Genomic DNA, 23,288 nt, shown 5'->3' on the forward strand with positions numbered 1-23,288 from the left:
CAGACACTGTCATTAGTCTCTGCTCTTCAGAAGTGGAGATGAACTCTTCAAAATAATTCAGAGGAGACACTGAAGAACGTGTCTGTTCTTCCTACTTATGGAAAAGTGGAATTCATTTTGTTTTGGCGATATCAACAAGCAGGTTCACCTTCCTCCAGCAAATATAAAAGATTCTTTTGTACACAGAACTTACATTGGGCTATTATTTCCGGGACAGAGTCCATTCTCCAAATTGTATGCACTGGGGGTTGTGTAACTTCACCAGCACTGGCAGCAGCAGGAGCCCTTGTGAGGATTAATTCCAGCAGGTGTTTCTATATTTTACTGTGCTGGTACCAGAGTGCTCAGCTGGGATTTGGCTGGGGTACCCAGGCTAGACTGCCTCACATGTGATCTCTTTCTTCCATAGTCTTATCTACTGGCCATCACCACAGTCCGGGAAAAGCCTTGCATTTATTTATCTGTCATGCCTGAAAGTTCCATTTGTTCTGTTATTTGGAAAAATGGGAACTTCTACTAAAGCCATCTTCACTTTCCTCAAAATACTTTTTATTCTTTTCTTGTAAGAGAAACACTTGCATCTGTATATTTAATTCACATTTTGTCATGTAAGTGACAAGTTACAACCTTACTCCTAAAATAAAGCATCATCACGTGATTAGGTAGCCTGTCTCTACCCTTCAAGGAGGTCAAACTCTATTTTCACAAAGGATCATAAATGGTAAGGCTGAGAAGCACATACAGCACTGGGCAGGGAACAAAGTGAGATGATGAGAATTGTACAGATTATAAACCTGCTGATTAAGGAGATTAATAGGAAAGTAAATTGGCAGCTTGATAGGGATCAGGTAATTACCATGGAGGCCTTGCGGAGGCTGAGGCGGTCGGAGCGAGCTCTGAAATAGGCTTCATCAAAGGACGTGTGGCTGCCCTTCAGCTTCTCCGACAGGTTCCGGTAGAGCCGCTTGGCAGCACTGGGGGATGATGGCATGCTGTGCTTTTTGTTCTGCAGGAGACTTAGGTTATGCATTTGCTGGGTCATTTTCAGCCAGGGGTTTCTAGAAGGAAAACAGCAGCCATTTAGTGAGGTTTTGCTACACCACCATCACTGATCAGAAGTGTGTCACTGAAACACACCGTGTGAGGCTGCTGTGGCCAAAATCACTGTCACACACGGCTTCTGGACACATGGACACACGTTTTGGGCTTTTTCAATGGCAAATTGCTCTTTATGGAATTAGAGCCATGGATATCTATGAAGACAGAGAATTAAAGATGGAAAAATAAAACAGACCACCCCAGAATTATTTGCTAATTTGTATAAGGAGGAAGGGTTTCAATTGATAAGGGAAGCAACTTTTTGACAGAGTGAGTTCTGGTAATACAGGTGTCGGAAAAAATGACACCCAAAAGTAAATGTTGCTGTGGACAGTTTCATACTGAGTGAGTGGCTCCTTCCTCAGGTAGTGGGCAGGCACTGGTTTTGTCTATATATTGTATCACCTTATCCTGCTCTGTGTTTGCCCTGTCCATTTAGAGTACAAACCCTTCCAAGCGGGACTGCTGCCTCTCTCTGACTGCTTCACCTAATTGGATTTACATATTATCTCATAATTAAACAATACTTTCTATGCTCTATCATCACAGCAATTTTTCTGTATTAGGAAAAATTGAATTAATATTTAACTCTGGAATTACATTATGTGGGAATAATTTTGCCCTTCTGAAGGGAAGATAAGAATCAGATTTGACCCAACTGCAGGCATAGGAAGCTATCCTCATGGATTTCTAAGTGAAAAGGTGACAAAAATGCACCATTTCTTCACACTTCCTTTTTCCCTGACAAGAATGTGTACACATCTCTAAGGCAGAATGTCTCTCTAGGAGACTTCACAGTTGTAACAGTAAACCTGGCTAGCCTTTCAGACTATCTTTTCTGGAAATAATCTTTAGGTTTTTTGTACTATGATACAAATTCTTTCTGTTCTCATGGTCTCAGCCTTCTTTTAAGCAAATTGGATGGCAGGACCAGACTTTAATGACTATTTCCAGTAAAAGCATTCTTTACTAAACACTCACCCTGCTGTTGAGGCTGGTTTTGGCAGGTATTTGTCCTTAAGATTAAAGACACCACCCAGGTCTACTAAGCTTTCTACATCTTCCATTCTCAATGCACACTGTGGTGAGCAGACATCCTGAGCATAAAAGTATCTTATTACAAATAATTTCACATATTCTCCATGCTCCTGGGTTATTGAAGAGAGACCAAGTCTCTGAATGAAGAGAGAGAGAGTCAACACAATTGTCATATGTGATGAAAAGGCTGTTACATTAGAACAACAGTGTGTGCAATCAGAAGGGAATTATGTGAGCTGCATCACTGAAATGAATGTGCAAGTGTGGAGATGATCAGCAGCTCTCTGGGACTCAGGAGGCAGCAACACTGCAAAGATTTTTGATTGATTTTCTCTGAGTTATAGAGTAAACTGATTATCCACCTTCCACTTTTCTATGTTACTAGTATTTTAAAGAAACTCAGCAATTTTCCAAATTTAATAATAATTTCTCAGTTACTTAGAGTAACACTTCCAGTTTCTGTTAGTACATAGTGCTACAGATTGTCCCACATAAATTTTTCCTCTTACCTCTGTTCTCAAGAGTTTCTTCTTTTCATCAATAAAGTATGGGTCAAAACACAGACCCAAATAGTAAGTAAAACTAGGCCAGTAAGTGCTATAGGCATGTTGGTAGAGGAAGTTTCAATTTCTCAAAATAACTTGATTCCAAGACTACAAGTTTCGAATACCAAATACCACACAGTTAACAGTGAACTCAGGACAGAAAGAACAGTTTGCATTTGCCACACGAACCTAACCACCCTCAAGATGAGGGCAAAGAAGAATAGACCCAACCAATTCTTAATTCGAAGGCAACTCAGCACACTCACTGTGTCTGCTTTGGGATTATGGCTTTTTATTTGAAAAGCAACAGGCTCAGCACATCTGAGTGGCACAGGAGAGGTTACAAGCTTCATGAAGCCAATGCGGGAATTTACTGAGGAGCTGTGTAGATACTTGATAAGTTTACATTAAAAAAATTAGGAACATCTACTTAGTAGGACTTCTACCTATTGTGGTATTATTAAACAAAACAAGAATGCCTGGTATTAAAGATAACAAAGCTTATGCCTCTGTCAGTGTTCTCTAGGCTGATAAAGTCCTCCCTCTGTCTCACTAGACCAAACTACTTGCTTGCTGACTTTAATACTCTCAAGGATTTAAATAATTACCAAAAAAAGGTATTTTGCCAGCCTGACTCCCCAAAAGCCCTATCTATTCTCCAGCCTTCACTAATGCACGAAGTGTATTTGTCTCCATCTCCTTAAACTCAGTTGCCCCGATGTTTGTCACAGAATCTCTTCAAAGTCATCAAGTTCAAGCTTTTCTTGAGAAGCAGAGAAGTTTCAAGAATCCCAAATTTTTACAGAGAACAACTTGACAGCAGCATTTTCTTTTATAAGAAAATACTAACCTGAGCAAGTAAAGGAGAAGCACCTGTCAGTTTTTGGACAGTTTTCCAGGAAATCTGAGTCTTTGGGAGAAGTGTTCTAGTGACACCTCTCCCAATCCAGGTTCAAAACTCAGGTAGTTGGCAGGGCTGTTTTCTCTGTTCCAATGTGTACACTGTAAAAAGAAACTGGAGTCTCTAAGTATGTTACAGCATTCTAGAATGCTGGTGTAGGCTTTGAACCAAAGCAAATTTATGCATCACTGGAGTGCTAATCTGTGTCACCAACCCAGAAAAGTCTCAGAGCAGTTAAGTAACAAGTCTGTTTCCCATGGCATGGGTTAAAGTTCTCATGGACTGTGACTAAACATAGTTTGACTCCAGATATTACAGTTCCCTTGGAGTTGCTGGAGCCCTTCCCACCCTGATCTGGTCAATGAACCACCTAAACAATGACTTCCAAGGATGGTAACTGCAGTGTGCTCTTGTCAACATGGACACTTTGTCAGTAAAGAGCCAGAGCAGATCCCACCCAAGTCTGACACTGATGGAAGAAGAGAACAGAATCTTTTATAATGCCATCAATGTTTCTACAAAGTCAAGAGCAGGTGAATCTATAGAGAAGCTAAGTAAACACTCTTGAAAGTGCAGCTATTCAACAATAAAACAGATGGCATCTTTGCTATCCACACAGAATTGGTGAATCACAAATGACTTGAAACATAGACAGGTTCCCTGTTTGCTCACCATCAATATCCCAAACAAGCTCAGGGAATTAATGTGGAACAATAAAGCAATAGCTGGAATGACATGATGCAAACGAGCTGCATTTTTTCACCAGTGTACTGAAACAGTAAGGTGTAAAATGCTACTGCAGATGATCATACTTAACATCCTTCCTAGTCACACACAAGGTATGAAATGAAAAAAAAAAGAAAAAAAAGGCAAGTTGCGTATTCTGGAAAACTTTCTGGAAATGGGATCTTATTAGGCTGAAGAAATTACTCACAGTAGAGCAATGGGAATGAGATTGGGCAAAATCATGGGTAAAAATCATAATAAGAAATAAGAAAAAGAGTTCGATTCACATGATTCTGTGATGGAAAGCACAGGGGTTTTTGGATGTTGGCACTTTTTTCATTTCCTGAAAGAAGTTTTAGGCTCCTTCTAAAAGTTAGTATTTTGATTTCTTCTACAACCATATCCTTGCCTCAACAATCAGGTGAAGACCTGAAATGTGCATTGTCTTGATTGAAACAACAAATCCCCCAGCTGAAATGCACTTAGCCTAAGGATATATCATTGTCAGAACTAAAATTGTTACAGCACATTGAAGACTAATAATTTAGAAAAAGGAGATGTGCAGAACAGACCCATTTGAGATTTTCACCTATGGAAGCCTCTGCACAAAGCTGACATTGGTCAGGATGACATAAGAACATCTCCATATGGTTTGGAGTAGCCCTGTGTGATCTAACTTGCATCCCCACAGCAAGGTGAGCACTGCAATAGGCAGCACAGTACCAGGTTTTACTGAGAAGGGCAGGACTAGACAAAATAACACCAGCAGCTCCCCTTACAACCAGTGATAATTAACAGCAGTTTGTATTTCCAAGAATTAAAGAATGCAATCTTGCAGCAGATCTCTGGGGAAACAGTTACTGCCCTACCCTGGAAATACCCCTCAAACCAGTCTGTGTGACTGTCACTGTGCTACAGCATGAACCAAACCAGGGACCAAGGTCTCCCAAAACACATTTCATGCTGCACATCCTGCAGCTTCATCTTTGTGATCAGATGTCTACTTGCACCTAAGCACTGCAGTAACCATTTTATTCCCCATCACCAGGGTCCTTTAAAAGCCAAATTCAAATACAAATGAATATAAAATAGTTACCTTTATAAAAGCTTAATGTTTTTTCCTTTCTAACTGTCAAATCTTGACCTAATATTCATGTCTCTTAAAAACATATTGCAGAGAAAGAAAAATAAATACCTAAGTTATAGATCACTCTCTGTTGTCTGTGGCACATATATGCTACACTCTATAGACAGGTGCACTGGTAGGGCACAGCATAGCTGTAAAAGCATTCTCTTAGGATTTTAGGAAAACACAACAGCAGAAAAACCACTCAACGCTCTATGTTTATGAATCAATCTTACACTTGAAACTAATAATTAAGAATATATGCATTAAAGTGTTAAATTTGACTTACCAGCTTAGGATATCCAAGGCAAAACGTGAACAAGTTGCTGGTAATTGTCCACTGTCTTCCTTCAGTGAATCACATTAGCTTTGCTGTCTCTGCTGGCTCAGCCTCTGGGCAGAATGAGTAAATCTCTTCCTTACACTGCATGAATGATCAGATATGAAAAAGCCTATTACTAGTAATTACTGAAGTCCAAGATTGCTGCTAAAGCCTCAGAGCCAAACAGTATTTAAAAGCAAGTAGTGTTGTATCACAGGTAGAATGTTTGGTGCCTCAACTCTGCCCCAGTTACCTGTGCAGCTGTAGGAGTGACTAACATGTGAAGCCTCCATGTGAGAGATGCCATGACTTCTTTGTGCTTTTAGCTGTTGTAGCCTTTAAAATTGATCAGCAGCACAGTGTGCAAATAGAAAAAATAATTACAGCCAGAGTAAACAAAACTGTGATTGTAATTAATTTGCCATGAAGTATGAGCAAAAAGAAATTAATGCAGCCATCCTCAAGCAGCTGGTTTTATGCTAAAACAGTAAAAGGAGGGGGGGGAAATTCACAGTGCAGTAGTGCTTGTTGCATGTGATGTATTGTTTCTTCTTTCTCCAAGCAAGCTACCACTACAGCTGTCTGCAATCATAGCAACAAAAGCAGCAACCATAGCTGTGGGACATCTGCAACATCATTGGAAAGCTCCCAGCCTGAACAGGTTAAGCCTCAAAAAGATTATTAAATGGATAACAAAAACACACTCTACGGATGTTTCAGCTAAAGCAGATCCTGTAATGTCTGCATTTGGAGCTTCCAAAATAGTAGAACAGTGATATTTCAAAATCTTTATTTTTTTTTACTATTGGGCAAAAAAAAAAAGCAAATGCTGGAACACACAGAAACCCACAAAAATGTTACAAAGTCAAATATGAAATATTTGAAATACCCATACACAGAATTCTAAAAACAGTGAAGGTGAGAATCAAAGATAAACAACAATCTAGAAAATTGCTATCTTTCTAGACAGTCCACTGGGTTAAATTCATGCAAATTCAATGCTCCAGTGCAACATCTGATAATAGAAAAGAACCAAAACACACCAGTTCCTGGGTCTGTCATAGCCAGTGACCATTAATATCTACAGAAAAAGTATTTTTGATTGCTTTTAAGGAGATACCAGAGCTACTCTTACAATCTGCCGAATTTTTTTCCCTGGATTTATTCAGACATGATGCTTGATTTTTGGAAAATGTTGGAAACATCCCAAAATCTGTTGATCAGCCTGATTCTCCCACACTTCAAATCTCAGCTAAGGATGCTGTGCCTCATACCCAAGTGCATCTGTTTGCTCAAGTAGATGAAGCTAAAATGTAGTCCTGGGCCTGGTGTTTGTATGTCATGGAACATGAAGTTAATCTGTATTTTTTAAATCAATCTGGATATGGATCAAACCATTCTTTGGGGGGTTTTCCACAGGCACACATGCATGCCTATACACATGTGTGTAAACATGCACACAGATGTATTTCCAGGGCATAATGAGAATATCAAATGCAAATAGTTACATGCTTTGCTGCAGCAGAGAATTGCAAAGTGCTATTACGATATCCTATGCACGACATTCCTTCTCCTGTTCCATGAAAATCACAGGCCATCTGTGTACAGGATTCCCTCTTTTGTTCAGCTCCTTCCAAGGATCATTAGCATAGAGCTGACTGAGGTCACTGCTCCTTGCCAACAGAAGGAAATTGGAAATCTTTCGAAAACCACCAAATACCTCTTTACCACTGAGATACTATCTGGAAATAAGCATGCTGAAAATCTGAAATGTCTAAGTCAGTTAAAAATAAATGTAAGCCTAAGAATTCCATTTTCAGTGGTGTGTTAAATAGGGATGATCCTTCTGAGTCAAAATCCCCAATTAAGGTTTTTTTGGTCTGTACAGACCTCATCTAAGGAACTCACTTGTAAAGGAATTCTCAATTTCCAACTGTTTTCAAGAGGAAAATCTAAAGTGAGTTTGCAGAAATTAGTCTATTCTTAAACATTTTCTAGCAATTTCCCATTGTGGTTCAATACCTCTTCTCTCTTCCTCTTTCTCCCTTCAGCTTGGTGGAAAGCAGCCCTTTTACAATTGCCATTTCAAATATTTAAATGCTTAGGCCTTTTGCTACCCAAACGGTATTTAGTAGATAGTAAAAGTCAGGAATTTTTCTTGCCCAAGCCTAGTTCTGTGAAATACAATTAGTTTTTTTTGTATCAAGTAAATACATTTATAATCTTCTTGACCTATTCATTAACTTGCTCAAAAGCCTGAAGACACAAAACAATGCTCAGTAAGGTAAAAGAAGTAATCATACATTTAGCAAATGATAAAAAATGAAATTATTAAAAATTATTACAGAATGTTTGTAAATAAGCGTGAGAGACACCTACACCCACTTCTGGAAATGAAGAAGACTAGAAGACCTACAGAAACAACCCCCTGGGTTTATGATAAAACACGTGGAAGCAGATCCTTTAGTCTGGTCTCCTGCAGAAACCTGCCCATCCTCAGCCTTTGATGCTTCCATTAGAGGACAGAGAAGTCATCCAGTTATTATTGCACTTGCATTCCACTCTTCAGAGTTGCACAGAGTATTTTGCTGGCTGTACTTACACTGTTGACTTAACCTATTGCGACAGGTTTTCCTTCCATGATTGATGAGTCTGAAAGTTCCCTACATGCAGCACACAACGAGAGCTGATCCCACAAGCTGCTATTGTTCTTACTGCTGCTAAAGCTGCACATATTTGTGAAGATGTACATTTAGTGGTACATTTTGTTTAAAGAGGCCACCCAAATTGGCGGTTTCATTGACAGTCACCCAAACCTTCACCCTGTGCTGTTCTCAGCTTTGCACTCCACAGGTGTTTTTAGCTTTATGTTGGCCATTAACTACATTTAGCGAATTCTGTTTGTTCCTCCCGGACACTGGGACATTTAATGATGAGGGAGGGAGGCGAGGGATGAGGAGTGCTGTGTAAGGTCTCGGGCTTTCGCGTCCTCCATCCATCGATAGGTGGCAGCGTCCACCCAGTTCTCCAACATCCTGGAATGGTCCCTGGAGCGGCGGCCGCACAGGGACCGCCTTGTCCCCAGGACGCGAGGTCCTTGCAGACGGCGTTCCAGTAGGTAGCACGTCCTCCATCCCCAAAAACCAGCCTTCCCGTGTTTTATATTGCATGCGCCGTGCTTGTGAACAACATTTGGTTTTTCCCACTAGAATCAGGGTGGGAAGTTTGGAGCGAAGAAACTCACATGGAGCCCGACTTTACTTGCAAATAAGTCAATAGCAAAGCTGTTGCCATCATAAGAGACAAAGCTGTATTTTACACTGTTCATAATCACACTAAAAGAACAAATATTGCTCAAATATCAGCTCTCCGTCTGCTGTCGGAGCAACGGAGCTGGGCAGATTGGATACCTGGGAATGGGATCTCCACCCCCCTCCCAAAGTAACGTGGTCGGGCTAACTCTGGCATCTGTGTGCAGTCTCATTTTTAAAATCCATTACTGGAAACGTAGTTAAAGAGATTCTTCTCCTTGAAACAAAATAATGGTGTGGGGTTTTTTTCATACAGTCAAAAGTATTCAGTGGGAAAGGTAAAATAAAAACAAAACTACTCCCCCAAACAACCGTATAAAAGCATATCTTTCTTTGTCCCCACACTCATTCTTTCTTGCACATTTTTATACATATAAGGTACTGTAGTAAATTCCAACTCTGGTTTTGGCAATTCCTGCCTCTCTGGCTCCTTGTTTACCTATCATCTTTCACACATACCCCCTTGCCAATTTGTTAATTTTCTGTCCTATTCCCTGGTTTCTTGTGTTTCTTCAAGGACATTGATCTGAGTCTTACTGTTTCACTAGTTACTTTAGCCAATGTGCTTGATCCAAATCCACAGCAAATAACCTATTATCCACAGAAGTATTCAGTATGCTTATAAAAAAGACAATTATTTCCCAGTTCATCAGTCACAGACGTGATCAAACTTGAAAAATTCTGAAATTGTGAGTGAAGAAAAAATAATTGCATTTGGACTAAGTTTAGCAAAGAATTTTCCCAAGTGTTCTGAAATATTTGAGGCACCCGTGGTGTAAGTGAGCAAATGGAACTGGGCTTGGCAGCCCTGGCTCCCCCAGGCTTCCTCTGTAGCCACGGCTCCCAACCCACGGTTCTGTCAGCCCAGCCTGGAATTCGGCACACCCAGGCTCTGCTGCAGGGCTGAAGTTGGCAGATGCACCAGTGCCTGGGGCTTACAGACTCCCACTTCCCGAGGACGGATGCAGGGGGGAATTCTCCATCTTTGTGGCAGCTATGGACTTGGGGCTTGTATTTCACAATATAATTTTAGATGAACTAGCAGAAACTCAGAACTGTTTGGTCAGAATTCCTTAAAGATGGCATGTCTTTCATACAGTCACAGTGGCTTTTTTAACCCTGATAGTCTTTTTACTTGGAAAATTCCTGAGAATAATAATACCTGGCTGCAGTGGAATAGGATCAGGCCTGGGCTGCCAGAGCCACAAAACTACTGAGTCATTTGGGATCTTTTGGAGTGTTAGTTAGGGTAAACAGAAATAAAATAATATAACAAGGCCATCAGATCCTCAAAGCCCTTCCTGTTTGAATCAAGGAATCAAAGAGCAGCTGCTGTTACCTATCAAGAGGTGTGCTTGATGGGAATGCTGCTCTACTGCAAAACCAATGCTGAGCAGAGCTCTTTGCTGATGGTTCCTGCAGTTGTTCCCCAGATTAGGAAAAATCCCTAAATCTGTGCAAACACATCCTGCTTCAGGAAGCCTATAAAAGTACATAAGGCCATTGGACATGTCTGAAGATATTGCTGTTCCTCAGAAACAAATCACCCAGCTGAACGTCATGGGAATAATGAAGTTGTCAGCGACAACAGGCGGCTGTGATGTTTTGTCAGCCTCCTGTTGATTATATTATCTAGTCAGACACTCCAGACAGAGATAATTTATGCCATGTATTGTTTAGCCATGACTACTCCCAGCTGCACTGCATTTAATTCAAGTTACAGCAGAACATTTTACAAACAGAAATTAACAGGCTTTTCATAGCTGGCAATTTCTAGATTAGGAAAGAATAAAGAAAAAACCAGAATGTAGTGAAGTTGAGCATGGAACAAAGCTGAACAGAGGCAGACACACACCATCCCAGAGAAGCACCTTCTTTTTTAAGCTAAAGACATTTTTAGACTTGTGACACAGTCTTTAAAAAGAACAAAAAGACCATATAGATATATAGATAGGTGTCATTGCAACTTTTGTATGGTTGCAGTAAGTAGCAGTGTACTTATTAATATAAGGCCTATTTCCAAGATTGATCACCCTTTTCTTCAAAACCTGTTGTATAAGAGCATCTATTATAAAGTACTACATGAGTGTCATTATTTTTCATACTGAATACAGGAACAACTTAGGTAACAGAAGAACAACTTCCTGCTGTTCTGTGATCCCCAAGCACTGTTTATTTCACTATAAATGCACAGTATTTCAGATACTCCTTAAAGAGAAGATTGTTTGCCCTGATAAAAGCAGAAGTCTGTTTATGGGCAATGATTTTAACATATTAAAAACAGACATTTAAAAAGAAACACATACACAAAACCAACAGCAACAACAAATCCCCCACCAAACAAACCACAAAAAACCCCAGAGTAAGGTACCATTTCAGGAAAACTTTGCTGCTGAGGACAAAGAGTGGGAAGAGAGGGGCTATTTTCAAAGGGTAACATTTACCTGGGGAGAATAATTTGTTCAGATCCTGATGGAGACAGATTGTTCTAGACAAGAACAATTCAAACTAAGAGCTCATTTGTCTGCATTATCGGAGGAAGAGCCACAAAGAGATCTGTCTCCCTGGACCAGCTTTTGTGAATAACCCTATAGGTTATCTTTGCAATAGGGAAGCATCCCCCTGCCTGGCTGTGAGCATTTTCCACAGGCTGGAATTCATACTGCAGTCATTTGGTCTTTTGTGGCTGTTCATTTACATTTGAGTTTAAGTGAAAATAACTCTGAGGAATTCCAAACCAATGTCTCACAAGGAGCAATGCAAAGTCCTAAACAGAATAGAAGTGATTGCTGTGAAGTAATTCTAGATTTGCCAGTGGCACTCTTTTTCACAATGGGTTCAAATGAACATTTAAACATTCATTTTTTGCTGAGCAGTTATGATAGCTTCAAATAATGAAGATCCAAGGTTTACTGCAGAGGCAGTGCACATGGACATAACAGTTTTTATTGAAACCTTTTTATAATTTAGACAGACAAGGACATATGATTGTTTATCTTTTACAAGGGGTGTGGGGCACAGCAAAATCAGTGCCAAAATTCAAAATATGGGTTTGTTCTTTCCTCAAGTACAACATTTCAATAAAAGTGAAATTAAAAGGCAGGAAGTGCAACCAACTATTTTCTGTTTAGAACATAGCAGATCTGTAAAATACTTTGCCAAAAATCATTCCTTTTATATTGTAGTGGAGGCTTTTAAAAACTGGAGTGGTGAGAATAGCAGTTCATGAAAATATCTTCTCATCACTTTTCTTAAGCTCTAAACCTGATGAATCTGTTTCCTTCCAGTTAGTCATGTCAGCCTCTCACTGAGCAATAAACATCAGTTCTTGGCCTTGCTGTGTGGCCATGAGTCCCATCCCCACCACACAAAAAATATCAGAATACAAAGTGATAATTGCTCCCTAATGAGCACACGCTTTTTGGATGGATTTAGTTCACAGCCTCTTTTCCCATTTCTCTCTCTTCATCACATCCAAACTAATGCATCAACCAACTCCAAAGGTGAGAAATTAATCTTAAATAAACTCCTACTTTTCATGGCTGGTTGCAGCATGCCTTACTCTGTTTTCCAACAGGTCAAAGAGAATCTGATTCAGACTATAAAATGGTTGGTTTTATCTCCCATATTCAAACTCTGACTTAGCAAAGTCCTTGGAAAACAGCCTTCAGCCCAATTCTTCAGGAGGGGTTGTGGTATAGGCTGAATCCTGACGTGTTAGCAAAAGTCTGTGAACTTCCATCCTGTTCATAGCCCCTCTGGGACATGCTTTACTCCTTCTCACCCACCCTCAAATCAGAAAGAACAATGCTGGTTAATCTTGGGGCAGGAGGTGCTTAGAGCACACAACAGGATTCTGGCAAGTGCCCAGATCCACTGTGGGTGGGAAAACCAAGGCCAGAGCTGGTTTAGTCTCAGGACCTTTTGTTCTTTAAATCATGGTAAAGCACTTGTTAGTCCTAGAATAGAGACATTGGCTGGGAAAACCTTTGAGATATCATGCTCACTTGCCCTAAAAGTTTCCTGTATCAAGAATGTTTGGTTATCAGATGTTCACTTATGCTTCTGTTACATGCAGCAAATTGAAAATATTAAAAATTAACTTCAAAAACTATAAAACCCCAACTCCACAACAGCTTATTATCAATAACTACTACCTATATTTTATAAATTAGGTACTTCAAAAGTGTTTGTACATCACCATCCAGTTATTACATTCATTAGTGTTGTCACAGCTGACAGATGTGAAATATAATTTGCTGCTGTGTTAAAAGACTGAATATGGATTTGGAAATGAGGACTTGTGGTCCAATGAAACAACACTCTCTGCAGCCAGAACTGCTGATCTGATTTCATCTGAATTGTGTTAATAAATATTTGCAAAACCAGGCAGCTTAGGTGGCTTAATTAAGAAAACACTTGCTTTTCACCTTTAGTAATTAATTTCCTTCAGGGTCAGCATTTGGTGGTCTTACAGCTATTGCCCAAACTTCTGCACACTTTGGGATGATTAATGATCTCTGTTCTGGAAAATTATGAGGTGCTATAAGGAAAAATTAACAGAATTCACACAATGTGAAACCTCTCCCTGAGTACCTTTTCTCTGCACTTTTTTCTTAAAAGGGGCATGGTCTGTATGAATGTGTGTCATAGAAAACTTGTAATGAGTACCCCACAAACCTGCACGGAATTCTCTCACGTGGTAATGCAGCCAGTCAGTCTCTGCTATAGGCAACATTGAGCCCAAGTCAAATCTTACAGATATTCTTACAGATAGTGCTGGCAGAGAATTGCCCCTCAAATAGCACTGGTCAATCTGATACCTGAGCCTTGGGACCGAAAGAAATGTTCAGGGTTTTACTTCAGATGCTCTTCTTGGTTTCAGCATCAACCATCCTCCCAAAAACACCCCCTCACACATACACACTAAGCACAAACACAAAAGTGTGCATATTTTTCACACCAATTTTAATATCTGTTTTGTGACTTCTTAAAAACAGAAAAATAATATGCTTTAGGTCATATTCTGCAGCATTTCACTCTATACAGGTCTTTTGAATGATTGCAACTGAGAATATATTTTGCCTCTTTGCAGACACCATTCTGGAAGAAGTCATTCTGAGCCTCTCTCCACTTTTCCAAACAGGCACAATTGCAACAGATTCCATACAACATCCAGCGTTCCTACTCAGCTGGAAATAAAGCCATGGATTTGCAAGGAGGTGGACAATAGTTTATTATATACAATCATCTAACAGAAAGTCTTGCGCTCCATTTTGGAATTGGAAGCACCTGATCTGTTCTCTTACCTGTACTTTCTAATAAAACTGTGTAGTTTGGTTTTAATTAGGGGCCAAAATTAGTAAGAAGTTGAAAATTAGCCACTATCAGTATGCAGGGTGAATTTGTTGTCTGTCTTCATCTTTTATCTAAATTGGCTGAAAAACAGAAGGTTAATTTGGTTATTCCAGCTGCACTTGAGAAGATGCAGAGTTAAACATGAGTCATTGGGTTTGTTCTAAGAATTGCTGGTGCAGATGGCTCTGTTGCCTGCTGCTCAATACAAATAAGGTGACTTTTCTTGAAAGAAATATTGAACTACAGAGAGGGAGAAAAAAAGCCAAGCTGGTATGAACAACTTCAACTTTGAATCATAGATAAAGAGGAACCATGAAAAAAATATAAGAAACAGACATTTTAAAATTTTAACAAAGCAGCTTTCAGTGACAGAGTAATCCTTTTTACAATATCCTGCCAGAAGACTAAGATACATTTCCACACTGACTTCAGTACAGAGATGGGTGTTTTCTACTGGAATTACTGCTCTAAGTACAAACACTCAAAATTTCCGTGGATTGCAAATAGACGGAACAGGAAAATGAAAGTAGAGAGAGTGTAGGGAGAGTTTATCTAATGGTTACTCAGTATACTTGTGAGAGAGCTGGAATTGGACATTAATATTGTTCCAGTGCCTATTTATCCCTCATGATATGGCTTAACAGAAATGTTGGAATTTTGTCCAATTTTGGCTCATTTGACTTTTATTTTACACCCTCCCCCCTTCAAGAAGTTACCATGGAACTGAATTTTCAAATTATTGACATGCTACATTGATACTTTTGTTTGAAAAGCCCACAGATTAGATTACATGACGTTAGAACAGAATAAAGCTGGTGGCCAGTGAATGATTCCATCATTTTTCTTTAAATGAGTCTATGTTGAAAGCCAGCTTAACACTAAGAAATGAATCTGTACTTCAGCAAAAGCTAGAGCATTAGTATTTTAGTATCATAGGAAAGTTTGATTACTGAGCCCATTGTTATACCACAGTTTCACAGTTTAAATACAACTGTGAGACTGTGATATCATTTTTTTATAATACAGTTCTTCAGATTTTCTGAAGAACACCCAGACACTCAAAAAAAATTGTTCAAAGAGGTGCAGTCCTTAAAGAATGATTTTTTAGAAGCGTGAGAAATTCAAGACTAACTACCAGCCTCTCCTGAAAATAGGCATCTAAAACTGAATGCTCTGATATATCAGCACACAAGCTGTGCTGGGAGAATACGAAATGGTGAGACACACAAAAAGACAAGTGAAGCAGTTGTGTTTTCTAACACCAGAAGAAGCACAGATTCAAGCTTAATAGTACCAGTCCACCACCACAAAGATTGCATAGAATTCTCTCTATTTATACCAGAATTTAGCTTTTAAATATAAGTAGTAGAAAAACCTGATTTATAGAATTCCAAATAATTTTAATATGAGTTTAAAGAAATACTGTTGAAACCAGAAATTTTGGTCAGAATTTTTTCACGAACAATGAATGACAGAATGGCATTTTAATATGCAGCATTTTGTTCAGTAGGCTTTTGAGAATATTATAGAGAATACAATTGGTACTTTCGGCCAGAATAATTTATAGAGCCCTCATGAAAAATAAGGAGTTTAGGCTTAAAAGTACAATGAATCTTCTCTAATTTTACGTGAAATTCCACAGCTCCATGTAACATGATCTTCATTCCATAATGGGGACTTCAATTTTGTTAGCAAATAGTAACAACCCTTCTAAATTACTGCCCTTTTCCTATCTCCTACAGATCTGGTGGCTCAGATCCTAGGTTTGGTTAGGGACTATCTCCCAGTGGGTTACAGAGATGAAACCTCACTGCACATGAGAAACACCTACATTCATCTCCTTCTTCAACCCTAGATTCACCTATCCAAAACAAAATCACAACACAAACACCAGTCCTAACAAACCTTGGCAGTACCAAGCTACTGCTTTTCTGTGTTGTCAGTCAGCTGTCAATATGTAAAAGAAAACTATTTCTAAGTTCAGACAGTATTTCCAACTGTGCACATGGTGCTCATAGTAGATGACAGTGCAAGAATTAAATGTCACTTACATAACAGAAATACGTTGGAAACATGAAGTGGGAAACAAAGGAGTGATCACAATTATACAAGAAAATCCAATAGGATTGCAGTGGCAAACTTTGAATTTGCAGTGAAAATTGTCTTCCTGCAAGATATGTTTTTTTCAGTGCATGCTGCAAAGCAGAGTCAGTTCCTTTTAATTTACTTCATCTATCTGCCTAGACAAAACAGCAGCTGAACTGTATTTCCAAGCAAACAATTATATAAAACTAGGTGTCTTCCCAGAATTTTTCCTCTCCTTGAAAAGCAATGCAGAAAATTAAGGAATTACTGTACTAAGAATTAATACATCCATATGTGTCTATTTTAAAAAAAGCAACTGAGAGTTAGAATACATTAAAAAAGGAAATATTAGATACCCACAAGCAGTTTTCAGACATTATTAGAGAGCAGTTCCTGAAGTATAACTACCAGGTAAATAATTTTCTGTAAATAGCACTTTTGAGAAAACTGATTGCAGATGATTTCCAAATTAAAATAAAGGTGAAATTCACTGTAGCATTTGCTTCAAATTATACAACCAACTAATTACGAAGTAGTCTCTTTCAATATGAAATAATTAATACAGATGATTAGCATACACAGATGGGTGAGAAAATTAAGCTTATGAGTGAAATATGAAAGTAATGAAAATCTGAAAGTAATTACAATGGAATTTTCCCCCATTTTCTCACTATAAAGAGTATGTTATATAAGTTCTATATAAACTCATTTTCACCTCTGTCTCTGAGAAGACAAGCAGAACACTGCTATACAATATCAACTATTTCAAATAACACCAGATTTTACACTTTTGTTAATCCAGGAACAACTGGACAAGGAAATATAAAACCCCAAACTGTTTCTTTACAATTGACAGGTTATGATTAAAAAAGGTCAAAAAAGGACATTTGCATTATCTGTCTTGTTCTGAAAATAGTACTGTATTAAGAACAAATGATACAAAAATATAATCAAAAAACTTCCAGAAATGAGAAATGAATACAATCAGTCAAGGATCAGAAATTCCCATCCAAAGCTACTGAGCACTAACTACAAAAGGCCAGGCAATTTTGATTGGTTTAACTCTTTTGCTGGACAGCACAGAAGATGTGGAAGATTTTCTTAGCCACAGGCTGAACATTCTGCAACTTTTTGCTACTATCCACCATTCAACCGTCTTTGCTCTTTATTGGCACCTTGTATGAAATCTGAACAGCCAAGCAGAAAGTCTCTTTAACCTTCACTGATACCATCACAGCAGCTGTCAGAGAATCCAAATGTGGAGCATCCACCTATCACTTGTTTGGAAATAGATTATTTAAAAAAAAAAATCCTGAAACACATTTTCTTTAAAAATTGCAAAGGCTTAGCAATAGTGATTTCATAAGGGAAATCACTCTTGCATCCACAACTTCTTCTAAGATAAAGCTCAAGGCAGGAAGAGATGGTGAAAATTGAATCAGTATCAAAAGACAGACAAAGGATAGATTATACAGAAACCAAAATAGATGGTAGTTTAAGTTCAGTGATGAAAAAATTCCTTGTCTTACAAGTAGCCAGTCTTCGATAAATAATTCTCATCAGTTAAAACAGATACAATTTCAGCCAGTAGAAGAAAGCGAGGTGCTGTTTTAGTAAATCATTTTGAAAGTCCCTATAGATGCATATCTTGATCATTCAATGAGAAAACTTCAAAACAAATGGTGCAGGATGTGTTAAGACATCTTTAGAATGGATTTGTGACAGGATCTGGGAAAGGAAAACATACAGGGGACTTCTAAGAGCAACTTCTGAACATAGTTCTTCAATTACAGCAGCAGTTCAGAAACAGCTGAAAAAATAGGACACCTCTGTTAGGTGTATTCTGTGCCAGAGAAAATAGGAATCTTCTTTCCCAAAAGCTAAATGAAGCACAACTACACGGACTCTGCGTTACAATGAAGGCAACACTCTAATTTATTGGATCTTGAAAATATAAACAAACAATCTAGGATCTCTCCTTGATTGCGGGTATATATGTATTTAACTCAAACTTTTTGTCTTTCTGGAAAGCCTCCACACTCTCAGTCATTTAGATGAAGTATTATACAGGGAAGTATAAACAATACCAACTTATAGAAGAGTTGGATAAAGAGCTGTCCAGGAGATTTTAAGTAACAAAAAGGTAATTTATAATAAGAAATCTGTGTAACTGTTCAACTTGCAGCTTTCTGCTGCATTTCAGCAGCTGTTTACTACAATCTGAAGATGCTTCAATTATCACCTCTGTGCTGTCTGGTTATAACGCCATAGAAGAGAAGACTATACTCTTTCTTGAAAGTTGCATCAAGTTTCCTAAAGCAAATATTTAGATAACTGTTAGATTGTGTCACTCTCTCAGAAAACCAGGATCTTGATTTTCTCACTGTTTTGATGGTCATCCTTGTGACAATATTCCTGTGAAATACAGTCCTTCAGAGAGGGATTTGGGATAGACTGCTCTGGGAGCTCTTCCTTTTATTTATGCTTTCTACTGAAAGATCAGAAGCGTGGTGCATTCAGCAGGAGTTGTCAGTGCCTTCAACTCGTGCAAGCTATTATTCACAAAGCTGGCTGTCACCCAGAAAGACACTGCACTGTCAATTTGCAAGCAGGTTAAAGCAAAACAATTTAGAGAGAACTTATACCCAGAAATTTATTGCTATGATGAAATTGCTTTCTCTCATTTGGAACTATAAAAAAGCATTTTTCAAAATTATAGGAAAACATTAAAAAGTCTTCTTTCACACTACCACTGACCATAAAAGTAGGAATTTGGAGGACTTGTGAAATAGTGGAATGATAGCTTGGATCAAGCTTCAAAGTGCTGGTTAATATCTCATTAACTTTGCTAGTGAAGGAATCAACCCTTTTTGATTGATGTCTTAATTATATCCTAAATAAACCATAACGTAGTAATTTCATAAGCACTGGTACATTTCCCTTCCCTCACAGCAGCAAAGAAAAACTGTTCTCTTACACATGTTCCTTACTCTGTAAATTAAAAGGGAAAAGATATTTGCTTGATAAAGGTAAGAGACACATCCATGATAAAATATACAAAATTATCAGCAGAAACATGTTCCACATAAATGGTGTCCTAAAGTAACCTTCTGTGAAGCTTGAATAACTCGGTGACATAGAACTGCTTCAAAGATGAGGTAACTGAACATATTTTTGATATGTTTTGATATGTTTGATAAAAAGTTTTTAGTGCAATTCCAAGCAAGTCTGCTAGATTATTAAACAGTGAATTTAATAGTTAACAGACACTCCTTTAAGTTTCTAATGTAGCTGAAATAACTTCCATCCTATAAAAAAAATTAATAGAATGAATCCTGCTTTAATCTACATTTTCAGGCTATTATTAAAGTTGTGCTTTTAATGCTTCTTCTAGCTGCCTTCAGCCTGTAATGGCAAATAGTCCTATAGGCCCAGTACCACCAAATAGTGTGAGGCTTTGCATACATTGAGGCTCACTGATTTCTCAGGCTAAATTATATTAAAGCACCTACACAGTCATTAAACCTCACGTTCCTTCCCCGGAGCCACTTCAGTAGTGACTGCAGGAAGAAACTGTTCTTTGATGACCTCCCTAGTGAATGAATAATTTTAGACGTTCCTTTATGATTACTCTTGTTTTGCCCACCCACTTACAGCATCAACTATAATAAGGCTATTTATGGTAACTACTACTAGATAAATTAAATCCACATTTGTGATTCACATACACAAACGCGGCGCTCCACTCAACAGAGCAAAAACCTTTGTGCCTCGGGAGGGCACTGACTGATGTGTGACTGAGAAATGCAGTTCTGCCATTTTAATATGTCCCTCTACAACCTATTTTTGGGATTTTTGAGCCCCACAGCACATGGCATTAAGCAGCAGCAGCATCCACACAGCTGCTCTTTGGTATCAAGATCAATGAACCTGTCAAAATAATCAAAGATGCCCCCTTGGTTATGCAAAATACTGAGATTTATAAGCATGGATGTGACACCAGGATTCACAGTGCTGTCCTGGAGCCTGGTACAACTCCAGCCACATTCATAGTAGCAGTCTTTTCACTGAATTTCATACCAAAATACATCTCCATTCGTTCAGGCCTCAAGGAGGCAGTCACTTCATTTAACACTGCTGGTGCTACTGGATTTATAAGGATGTGTTTTAAAAATATTGGGAAAAACTAGTTTGAGGTTACAAGTGGTACCTCAGAAAGTTCTTCTCTGAGTTGACAAACAATTGTTTAAAACAAGGGTAGTATTTCTGTCAGACTGGACTGACTCTGGTGTTGCAGTTAGATCACTAACCTTGTAAGAAGGAAGCTCAGTCCCTCCCCTCCACGCCACTCTGCAGCCTGTGAGTTTCTAGTTACTCCTTGATCTGCCTTTTTCAGAGAAGAAATGCAAGTATGGATTGGAAAATTACAAAAACAATTTTCAATGGTCAAAGTTTCCAGTTCTCACAACCCTTAGTCAGAAATTCATCCCTAAGCCTCAGAAAATTAATAAAGTGTTGATGTAATTGTGTTTTGAGAAAATCTTCAATTTTTATAAAGATCTTTCAGTGAAAACAGTACAGTAAGAATACATAATTAACTCCTATTTAGTGTGATGTGAATGCACCATAATGACCACCTCTGCTTTGTGCATGAAACCAGCTGAAAGAAACTCCATATAGGAAATAGAGAAGCTTGGAACATTCTGCAGTGTGCACAGTGGTTTGAAACAGAAAAAAAAAATGCTGCTGAAATCTTTACAGTATTAAGATGCGAATAATGAAGATAAACATACACTATGTGGTGAGTAATAAGCACAAAGCTTTAATATTTCTTCATGAGAAGTCCTATGGAAGGTGAATAAACCCTTAGAGACCATTGTAGGAAGCCATATCGTACCATTTGAGAAAACTTTCTTTTATCCCAATAGCTGGCAATAAAGTATATGCATTTACAACAGATTTCTTTTTTTCCTTTTAATCTGCAGCTAACTGCAGTTTTAAAGCCTCTCATTTGTTTAACTACCAGGCTGAACAAGGAAAGTTGGCCTTTAGAAAAAGAAAATAAATCAAAATCCAGTTAAATTTGGCACCTTCCTTGTTCCTTCTTCCCCAACAGTCCTGACTTATGAGTGGTTATTCTCCCTTCTCTTCAGATCCTTCTCTAAGCTCTCTCACCAGGATTTCAAAGTTAAATGATCAAATGTACAAGAGAGGCACCTAATTTCTCACAGGCACTTCTGAAAGCTCCTGACTAGGTCTACAGTGAACAATTTTCTTTCTCTCCCCCTGCCCCCACCTTTTTTTTCTGGCCTTTGATCTTTAGAAAGCACAAATGCCATTACAGTAAATAAAGTCATAGCCCACAGAGTCAATCCCTACTATTTACCTCTTCCCTCCCTGAGCCAGCCTCCAGCCCGGCCAGGCTGGTTCGGTTGGGCTCAGAGACAGCAGCAGGTATCATCAGCACTGTGACGAATGAGAATGCGTGTCAGGGGAGACTGTTCAAACAAACAGTTGGATGCTTGGGGACACAGACAGAAGACCTAAGATTTAGCTCTTTTTTTCTTTCTTTTCTTTTCATTTCTCCCTCTACCTTCAAAACAGAAGATTAAGTTTGCTGTGAACATGAGCTGATGAAAAGAATTCAAATAGTGCTTTGAATAGTGCCACTGGGAGCGTCACAGGAGAATTACAAATTGCTGCTGGAGACACCAGTCTCCCTTTACAGAAAGTTAACATAAAAGTACACATATCTTCTTTCTATAAGGTACTAACTTGTAAATTAACCTTTAATGGAGTATAAATGATGTCCTGAAAGAACTGCTTATGCAGCTATATTTATGATCTAGAAAATTGCAAATATTTACAAGATTATAGGTGTTAATGGTCTGTCAAAAATGTTTGTATATTGTACATACATTAAACCTCAGTTTAAGACCACCCTGCTATAAAGACCACCCCATTTCTTGTCCCATATAGAATTTCGCTTTGATTCCATATATTCCATTCCTAATTACGAGGCTAGGCCCCAGCATGCACCCAAACCATTTCAGACAGGGAACTGCTCCTCTGTAGGATCCACTATGAAGGAGAACATGTTTTAGTCTCCGTTCCCAGATTCCCTGTGCAGCTCCCCAGCAGCCAGGGTTATCTTTGTCATTCACCCTCAGTAAGAGACTGAAGAACGGCTCCTGACGCTCTCCAAGGGCAAAGCAGAGCTGGAGGGGGAGCCACACAGACTCAGGAGGACTGAGCAGTGTTTCACTGCCCTACGAGGAACAACTCCACCTCCCAGCATTCCTGCCTCAGTTTCCCCGCTGGGTACGCGCCAGTCGCGCGTTTTAGCGAAACGCCCTCAGCGCCACGGTGTCCTCCGCTACGGAACGGGTCTGCTGCTCCACACGGGCCAGCGAGAGGGGAAACAGCTAAAGCACAGCCAGCTGGCTGCTCTCTGCTCCGGGGTTTGTGCCGCTGTCCCCACAGCAGGTGGGCCCAGCCCTGCCTTTCATCCGGCGGGGAGAGCAGCGCCGTTCCCGTTCCCGGCCCTGCCGCCGCTCCCGCAGCCCTCCCGGCGCTCCGCCGCTGGCTCTTTTATCTCCCCACCTGCGTGCAGCTCGTTAATCACATCTGGGGCCGCACACCCAGCGCCTTCATACAATGCTCTCTCGCTCCACCGCAGCACAACTGCACCTTTTCATTTTCTACATTCAGGTCTCACGTCTGAGTTCTTTTTTTTCTTTTTCTTTTTCTTTTTCTTTTTCTTTTTCTTTTTCTTTTT

The 23,288-nt window shown here is 39.1% G+C and overlaps 1 protein-coding gene across 2 annotated transcripts in view; it reads right to left on the reverse strand.

Annotated features, from left to right (window-relative positions):
• ANKFN1 (ankyrin repeat and fibronectin type III domain containing 1) overlaps positions 1-23,288 on the reverse strand; it is a 130,602-nt gene that overhangs the window by 65,143 nt on the left and 42,171 nt on the right. For both annotated transcript variants that reach the window (XM_042032357.1, XM_042032356.1), the window contains exons 2-3: positions 5,724-5,858; positions 857-1,058 (exon numbers count right to left, since the gene is read on the reverse strand). In XM_042032357.1, the coding sequence (XP_041888291.1) occupies positions 857-1,042 (186 nt within the window). In that variant the 5' untranslated portion in view covers positions 1,043-1,058; positions 5,724-5,858. The remainder of the gene's footprint in view (positions 1-856; positions 1,059-5,723; positions 5,859-23,288) is intronic.

The sequence above is a fragment of the Corvus kubaryi genome, unplaced genomic scaffold (assembly GCF_017639235.1).
Source record: "Corvus kubaryi isolate FWS band 111438036 unplaced genomic scaffold, C.kubaryi_AGA036_p1.0 37353, whole genome shotgun sequence".
Taxonomy (NCBI): domain Eukaryota; kingdom Metazoa; phylum Chordata; class Aves; order Passeriformes; family Corvidae; genus Corvus; species Corvus kubaryi.